Genomic DNA, 8,094 nt, shown 5'->3' on the forward strand with positions numbered 1-8,094 from the left:
GAAAAATGGCACCCATTACTTTTGTCATGTGGGGTACTGAAATAGTATTCTTTCCACTGACAAACGTCAGGTAAAACAACTTGTGGTGGCTCACAAGAATGCAGGATGGAAGCATAAATCACTCCCAAATATTGGACAACTGTTATACAGTGAACAGAAGTGTTACTCCTCTTTCCAATAGTTTTCTGAGGATTCACAATCATAGATCAAAGGTCAGTTAGGAAGAAACTGGTGGACCAATTGACTGACAGACCAACATCCCTAGAGCCACGAAACCAGAAGGCCTAAGAACGCAATGATTTGTCTTCTTCCATTTAAGTATGACAAATGGTGAGCACACATTAAGCACCTAACTAAGAAATAGTAATGACCTGTGCATTTTGCAAAGCTTGGCATTTTGGCGTAATTACATTAGGTTGCAAAGTGCAGTTAGGGAACCTGAAAGGTCTGCAGGCGCTGCATCACTGACTAATCAATTGCCATCATCATGGCAGGTACAAAGGTCTCGACCCCAGGGACATGTTGGACACTGCATATATATCCTACTCCTTACACTGAACAAGATGCTCTGCAAATATAGCAAGGTTCATCTGCGTCTGGGGAGCAATCTCACTGTTTTAGAGTGTGTGGCGGTCTAAGAAAGCAGTCTAAATACGAAGCTAATACAGGAGCAGGCTGCACTGCTGCTGCACCTCCAGGACAAAATGTGTGTATCTGCTGTGTCAGTTTGTTGTTGTATAACAAACGTTTAGTACACTGTGTATCCAATAAACCGTAGCGGAAACATACAGTGTCCTCAACAGATCAGTTTATGAGGATTAGACTGGCTCTACCCCCTTCTCCCTCTTCTCTCTGACCCTATCTTTCCCCAAAAGGGAGGGAGGGTGAGGGACAGAGCTGAGGGGATTGGCACTAAGTCTCACTGCACTGGCCAACATGCTTCATACTTCAGCTAACAAACAGCTTTGTCTACAAACCTGCACGCAGAGTTTAATTCGCACAGGGACATTTTTCAGACGTTAGCCGTTCCTTTTATTCAGTGGAGTTTTTATTTGGTGGATTTATTTGAATTGTCTTTTGGAACAATAATAAACATGATCAAGACCTTGGTTGAACAAGCGAGGAGATATCCAGGGGTAGGTAGCATCATGTTCAGGCATTTATAGAGCTTTGTAGTTATTGTTTTTCCATAGAGTTAAGTAAACACAAGGTTTCTTTATTTATTATAATGATTGTACAGTATATAGCTTTTTTGCGCTCTTGGTCTTTAAAATGAAAGTTTTGAATTCACTGAAAGGTGTATGCATGTACAGTACCACATCAGTTCATATGTACCGTATGTGCATACTGCTTATGGGCACAAAAAGCAAGTGTCCATTTACTTTGACTTTGTTATTAGTATACTTGAAAGAAACAATTTATTTCATGTGAACCAAACATCTGTTCAACTCAAACCATCCCATTTGAGATGTTTTTCAAGCAACAATTGTAGATATCTGACAATTTTCATTTTAAAAATGTGATGATTTGATGAGAAAATATAATTTGGGCTGTTGGTCTGACAAAACAACCAGTTAAAAAGTGTCTCCTTGTGCTCTTGCGACTTGTGATGAGTGTGTAAATACTATTTACTAACTTTCCATTGACAACGAATAATCTAAATAATAATATGAATATATTTAGAACCTCAAGTAGATTTTGAAATGCAGCTGAATACTCCAAAAGCTAAGAGGACCTTTGATCTGAGATCATTTTTCTTTCATAATGATTTTGATCATCTGACTCATTAAAAACAAGCACCATGACTGCACATAATTACTAAGTATCAGTGGCATGTCAATGCGCTCTATTGATATCATGGTACAATGTAGGAAGAGAGAAAAGGAAAGACACAGAGGCTGTCTTTGCTTGATTTTTTTCTCTGTTGCCTCATAACTATGCTGAGGGTGACCCAAATTCATGGATTGACAGGGTTGGCTTGGCAGTGCACCAGAAAAGTAATAAGGGCAGCAAGAGTATTGAACCCCTGCAAGTTTAAAACACATCGTATATCGGTCAGGCTCAATGCTGAAATGCAGAACACTCACTGCGTGGCACGATATGAAGATACCAGCACTGGGGAGTGGACAGCTCCAAACACACAGGCCTATCTTGATTATTCGCTGTGTGTGTGTGTGTGTGTGTGTGTGTGTGTGTGTGTGTGTGTGTGTGTGTGTGTGTGTTTGTGTGATGTGTTTAAGCTGACCTGCTTCTGTGTGTTTGTTTGTGCGTCTTTGAGTTTCTGTTTACTTCAATGTCCAAGAATGTCTGCATCCAGCGTGCAGATGTGTGTGTGTACGCGTGTTTCAGTGAAAACTTGGTGTTCAAAATTAACTTTAATTTCTAAGGGTAGGCTTGGAGAGAAGTCGTGGAGTTCACAGTGAACCAACTTGTAGAATTATTCAGCAAACATGATTAAACCCATGCAGGGTAAGAAAGTAGACTACTGCTGACGAACTGTACAGTAATTAGACAGTAAATCACTTAGTTAAGGCAATTAAAGTCTATTATACTAAACAATTATTAATCAAAGTCATTTAAGAATAAAAAAACATACCCATTGTTCAGCAAGCCAAATGTAAATCATGTTAGGCAACTTTCTTACATAATTCCAAATGCAAAAGTTTGGGTTACTAGACTGTTGACATGCATTTGGCCCCTGGGAAATTGTGATGGGTAAGAATGTAATGTTGTACTAAAAAGTATAAAGAAAACATTTGTATTAATCCATCAAGTGTTTTGTTTTCAAGCAGTATTTCCAATCCACCTTCCTAAATAATAGAATAATGTATGCATATTCCTTTGTTTTAAACAATACTAAACTAAAACCAGTTTTTTATGAGTTGATGGTTGAATAAAATGTGTCTCATCTTGGGTCCTGGAAGATTGTAATAGTTTACTTTTTAAAAAAAAATTTATTAAATGAAAATGTTAAAACGATGATTTAGGAAAATAATCTGCAAGTTAGTATACCATTTAATATTTGTAAGTTTTAGCCCTCAGAATCTTCAACTTGGGCATCTGATCACTTACAAAAAGTCAAAGTCTCAGGCAGGAAGTTCATACTTGAGTTATCAAATATCTGAGCGGTTTGAGTGTGTAGCCGAGGGAGAGGTACTTCCTCGCCTCTGTACCACAGCTTTAAGGTAGTGAATATCCAAGTTTTATCACTCTCCTAATCAACAGCAAGGCAAGTGGCAAGCAATCAGACAGAAGACAGATGTCTAGATGCAGCTGAGTAGAGACATCCTTCAGTTCAACCTGATCAAACTGTCATCTCTCTACAGCTTGACTGGATCTGTGTGGGCTGAGAACAGCTGTTCGACAGCAGCGTGACTCTCTCCCCCGCTCTCTCCCCGCCTCATAGATAAAGTACTATGTAGCAATGCAGACAGGAAATGTAAGGCAGTGTGGTGTTGATGAATAGATGCTGCATGGGGAGAGGATTGACACAACTAAGCTTTAGGTGTATAAGATGACATATCACATTATCCCCCTGTCCCCCCAAATGTGCTTTTCTATTTTAATTCCTGTCATCATCACATCAAATAGAAATGTATCCGTGAGAGTGTGTTTGTGTGTGTGTTTGCCTGTGTGTGTGTTCCAGTGTTTGAGTTCTCAGTGTAAGCTCATTTACGTGCATGTGTGTGAGTCTATATGCATACCTCTCATTGTGTGTGGGTGTGGGTGTGGGTGTGGGTGCGTGTAATGCTGTCGCTCAGTCTGACAGGCATAGGTTTGAGAGGAGGATAGGCTGGCGCACACACACAGACAGCGTCCTTGCCCATTCAACCCAGGCTGACAGGGAGCTGCCTCACACATGGCCTGGGCCTCATGCATATGGAGGAGGACAGGGGGAGGAAAAATAGGAATAACAACTACCTGTGTGTGTGTCTGTGTGTGTAATTCACACAGGTGTATGTTCATGGTGCGTTTCACAGGCAACCACTTGATAGAATATGTTTGTTTACCTTCATTTGTCTCTGTGCTCTAATGCATTCCTCCTCCCCACAGTTAATCCCGCAATTCTTCTTCCTGGGTATGGGCCTCACAGGGGCCACCTTCTATCTGATCCGCCTGGCAAGAGGACCTCATGTCACGTAAGATGCTAGTCTGCTTAATCTTGTAGCCATTGAAGTATCTTACACCTTGCTTTGACACTGTGATATTTTATAGAAATGTTCCTTCATTGTCACCTGAATGCAAACGTTGGTTACATAAAGATGAGTAACATTGGAGTTGGTAATCCTTCAGATGTTCAGTGGCCTTTCTGATTTGGGTAAAAAGCTGGAAAGGCTGCCACTGTCCACAAGAACTATTCTTTCTAATGAAAATTCTGCAATTCTGTGCACATACTATGAGATTTTAGCTTTTGCAGACCATTTACATGCACATAAACCTATTTAACAAACCACAGGAAGGAGAAAACCCATAAAGCACAATAGGGCCTCTTTAAAGTGTCAGTGATAGCAGAACCTCCTAGTTAGATTTGATGTATTATGAATGTATTATTGGTATTATATCATACCAATATTTAAAAATCTTCAGTTAATAAGTTTGGGATGTGGAGATCCTTTTATTGGGCCAAGTATGTGAGAAGAAAGATGTTCATGATAAGAAAGCTACACCTTTTAATCAAGTGTGTCCTCTAACTTCAGTTACTAAAGGCTAACAATCATTTATTTACTTTTTTTCTTTCTGATTGGCCAACATATCTTATGAATACATACAGTAGATGTGATGTGGTGTGAAGTTCAAATCTGATACGAGTATTGAAACAAAGCGTTGTTTACAGCTACAAAAATGTTGAATTTGAAAAAGTTAATAAAAAAACACTGCAGGCTGTACTAAACCCTGCATGGCTGTACTGAACTCAGTGACTGAACACATGCTGTTCCTGTCCTGTTTGGGGCCACACAGAGCCACTTGTTCTGAGGGTCAGCCATGAAGCCTGACCTCATCAGCGGCTGATGATGAGTGCTGAGGTCTGCGGCTGCCTCGCTCTCAGAGACTGTCTAGTGTTTGCGGTAATGGAGAGAGGGGGGGGGGGGGGCAAGCCCGCTCTGCCATCATTCCCCCGGTCTCTTTGTTTATGCTTTGGTGGCATGACGTGCTGCCAGAGATGGGGGGACGAGGAGGGGTGGATGGCCACAGTGGAAAGCTGGTTAATGAAAAGGGGAGCACTGCCAAGTCACTGGGCCAAGTTCACCTCATCTTGTGTCTCCATTCAGAATTATGTATTCATCTCATTTTGTCTCTCTGCTTTTGCCTCTCTGCTCCTATACGTTATTTTCTTGTTTTGTTTGTTTTCTGATAGTCCTCCCTCTCTCTGCTTGAGCTCTTTGCCTCTATCATGTACAGGTTACAATGCAACAATGCAATTTCAAAATAGAAAATATTTCCATTGATAAAATGCTGATTTTCTCTGAAATTTTATGCAGTCATGCTTTATTTATGTTGTGTACACTTAGTTAAATTCTACACATATGGCTTACCTGGAGGCTATGAGGTGTCTGATGCATTTTATAATTAGCCTGTATAAAATACTGAAGTTATTATTCAATGCCATACTGTGCACACAAGCCCGTTTTTTTGTTTGCTCTGTTTTTATGTTGAAGATTAAATAAGTTAAACATGTGCCTTGTTTCAATACAACGCAGCATATTGTTGTAATTCTTTTAATTAATACAATATATGCAAAACTATGTTGTTGTAGTAGCGTATGTAGCTATAGGATTGCTCATATTACAAGCCATTATTTAACTTTTAAGTCAACCAGCCCCCATTCTAAATGAATTGAATAGCTCTGATGTAAAAGTATGCCTTGTTTATCATGTCTTATCTGTCTTTTTGCTTTTTTCCTGCCCTGAATCGATCCGTATTTGCAGCATGTGGGACAAGAAGAACAACCCGGAGCCTTGGAACAAGCTCGACCCAACCTACCAGTACAAGGTAGCTGCTCCCCCTCATATACAGTATGACCCCATTCTGGCTCAGAACCATCATGTCTGCCAGAAAACTAATCCAGAAATAAAAATGCCATTGTTTACTTTAGTCACTGCAAATCTTACTTTCATCACAAACCTAAAAACCAAAACCAAAATAGATCTGAATCAAACATTGCTGGCAAAGTTATTTCAGATCAACATGGCCGCTTCCTTGTTTCCTTCATATTTGATCAAAACAAAAGGAAAACAGAGTGTCTTTCAAAAGCAAATTAAGGCAGATGGAACCGGGAGCTTTTAATGGTCCGTAACAATTTGCCTTAACTCTTCAACAACAAAATATAATCAACGCTGACCTAAAATAGAGCACAAAAACCACCGACTGACAAGTCCCGGAAGAGGAGATCTGATGCTGGTGTGTTTTTCAGAGAAAAGAGCGTTTTCTGAGCGCTTCAAGGCTGCGCCGCTCGCCAGTGGAATGAAAGTCGCTGCAGACAAAAGGTCAGGACAAGGCATGTTTAATTCTCGAAAGGAAGGCAAAGGTCTCGCATCGAAATTCCACTTAAGTCCAAACAATGATCGTAATGAGGAGGGGGGAAGTGGGGGAAAAGGGGAGTGAGGTGTGGGGAGGCGAGAGTTTTAATGGCAGACCGATCAAGAAAAAAACACAGGGAGAAAATAATCACTGCCAGCGCATTAATGTGCGTTTTCCATGGTTGGAGAGTTGTGATGTATGCAGAACATAGGCATGCAGTCACACAATATATATATTATCCATGACATATGCACGCTGTTATCCTAAAGCAAATCTGGAAAATAAATGAGCTATAAAGCATCATTAAGAATTAAGTTTTTTGTTGAGACTATATTTGCAATAGAGGGGAAAACATTTTTCACCCCTGCCTGTTTGGTTCCCCCAATATTTTCTCCTAAAGACAGCACTGATGAATTTAATTTAAGCAAAGCAGATTTAAATGTATTCCTCCTGCCTCACACAGTTTGTGGCCGTCAACACAGACTACAAGAACCTGAAGAAAGAGGGCCCTGACTTCTAAAGGTCCTCCAGGCAACTCCAGGGGCACCAAGTTTGGCAGGACCTCCTGCTGTCGCCTTAATGATGGGAACCGTTTCACCTCATGCTTAGGACAACAGCTCCGAGTAACCTCCCTGTGAAAAAAAACTATTAAAGATTACACAAGGCAGAAGGCTGGTTCTTCAGTTCATGGTTAATGTTTTTTTGCAAATATTAAGATGCTGCTAATTAAAAAAACAAAACAAACAAACAAAAACAACCGTTACTTTGGGTCGATGTTGAAGATGAAAATGAATCTTGAATTTCAGCTTCAGTAACATTGATGTTGAATCTCTTTACATATTTTCTGTTAGTTCTCTTTCATGTGTTAACCCCTCAGCTGAGAGGTCACAAGTCAGGGTGTGAAAAAACAGTTTTCAGTTGTTGTGAATAACAAAGTCTTTCGTTAAGACTTCACTGATCAATATTTTATATTGGCAATGAATCAAATGACTACATTTATGTTAGGGTCGCTTGTTGGGAAAATTTGTTATGCAAAGAATTTCACCACGCATAAAAATACCTAGATCTTCAGCATCCGTGGGGCCCAAAGAGCAAGGGCATGGGCTTTTTCTTTAACACCCACTCCCAGCCATTCAGTCACAGCTCACTTATATGAACAGCAGGGGGAGTAACCCTCTAGTAGGGTACAACTGATTTTTTAAAACCTAACCTAATGTAATGAGTTAATAAGTAAGTCATTTAAAAAACATTACCAACCCTCTTTCATTTCTACTTGAAAAATATTTTTGGGGCAAAATGGCAACAATGAAAATCGGCTTAACAGCGCAAAGCTATTTTGGGACACCCTGAGAGAACACCTATTGCATGTTCTTGTAACAAAATAAAATGGGGCAGGAGCATCTGCACTGTCTGTAAGCAATGTTTACACTAAAAAGTAAAAAAAAGAAAAAGAGAAGGGTGAAAAAGATCCTGGGAGGATTTACTGAATTGAAGTTTAGGTAAGCTGTTTATTTATTGTGATTTCTCTCTTGGGTGACGCACAAGATGTGTCATCGGTCACTGTAAATGTCAAAG

General features: G+C 40.0%; 1 protein-coding gene across 2 annotated transcripts; it reads left to right on the forward strand.

Annotated features, from left to right (window-relative positions):
- Positions 1–907: 907 nt before the first annotated feature.
- Positions 908–7,202, forward strand: LOC134883371 (cytochrome c oxidase subunit NDUFA4). 2 transcript variants are annotated; one of them, XM_063911700.1, is made up of 4 exons: positions 908–1,136; positions 4,054–4,139; positions 5,928–5,991; positions 6,983–7,202. In XM_063911700.1, exons 1-4 carry the CDS (start codon positions 1,095–1,097, stop codon positions 7,037–7,039), a joined length of 249 nt encoding a protein of 82 aa, XP_063767770.1. In that variant the 5' UTR covers positions 908–1,094; the 3' UTR covers positions 7,040–7,202. The 2 variants fall into 2 exon arrangements, with proteins under 2 accessions (XP_063767770.1, XP_063767771.1); XM_063911701.1 differs by lacking the exon at positions 6,983–7,202 and adding an exon at positions 6,413–6,480.
- Positions 7,203–8,094: the final 892 nt, after the last annotated feature.

Source organism: Eleginops maclovinus, chromosome 20 (assembly GCF_036324505.1).
Source record: "Eleginops maclovinus isolate JMC-PN-2008 ecotype Puerto Natales chromosome 20, JC_Emac_rtc_rv5, whole genome shotgun sequence".
In the NCBI taxonomy this organism is placed as follows: domain Eukaryota; kingdom Metazoa; phylum Chordata; class Actinopteri; order Perciformes; family Eleginopidae; genus Eleginops; species Eleginops maclovinus.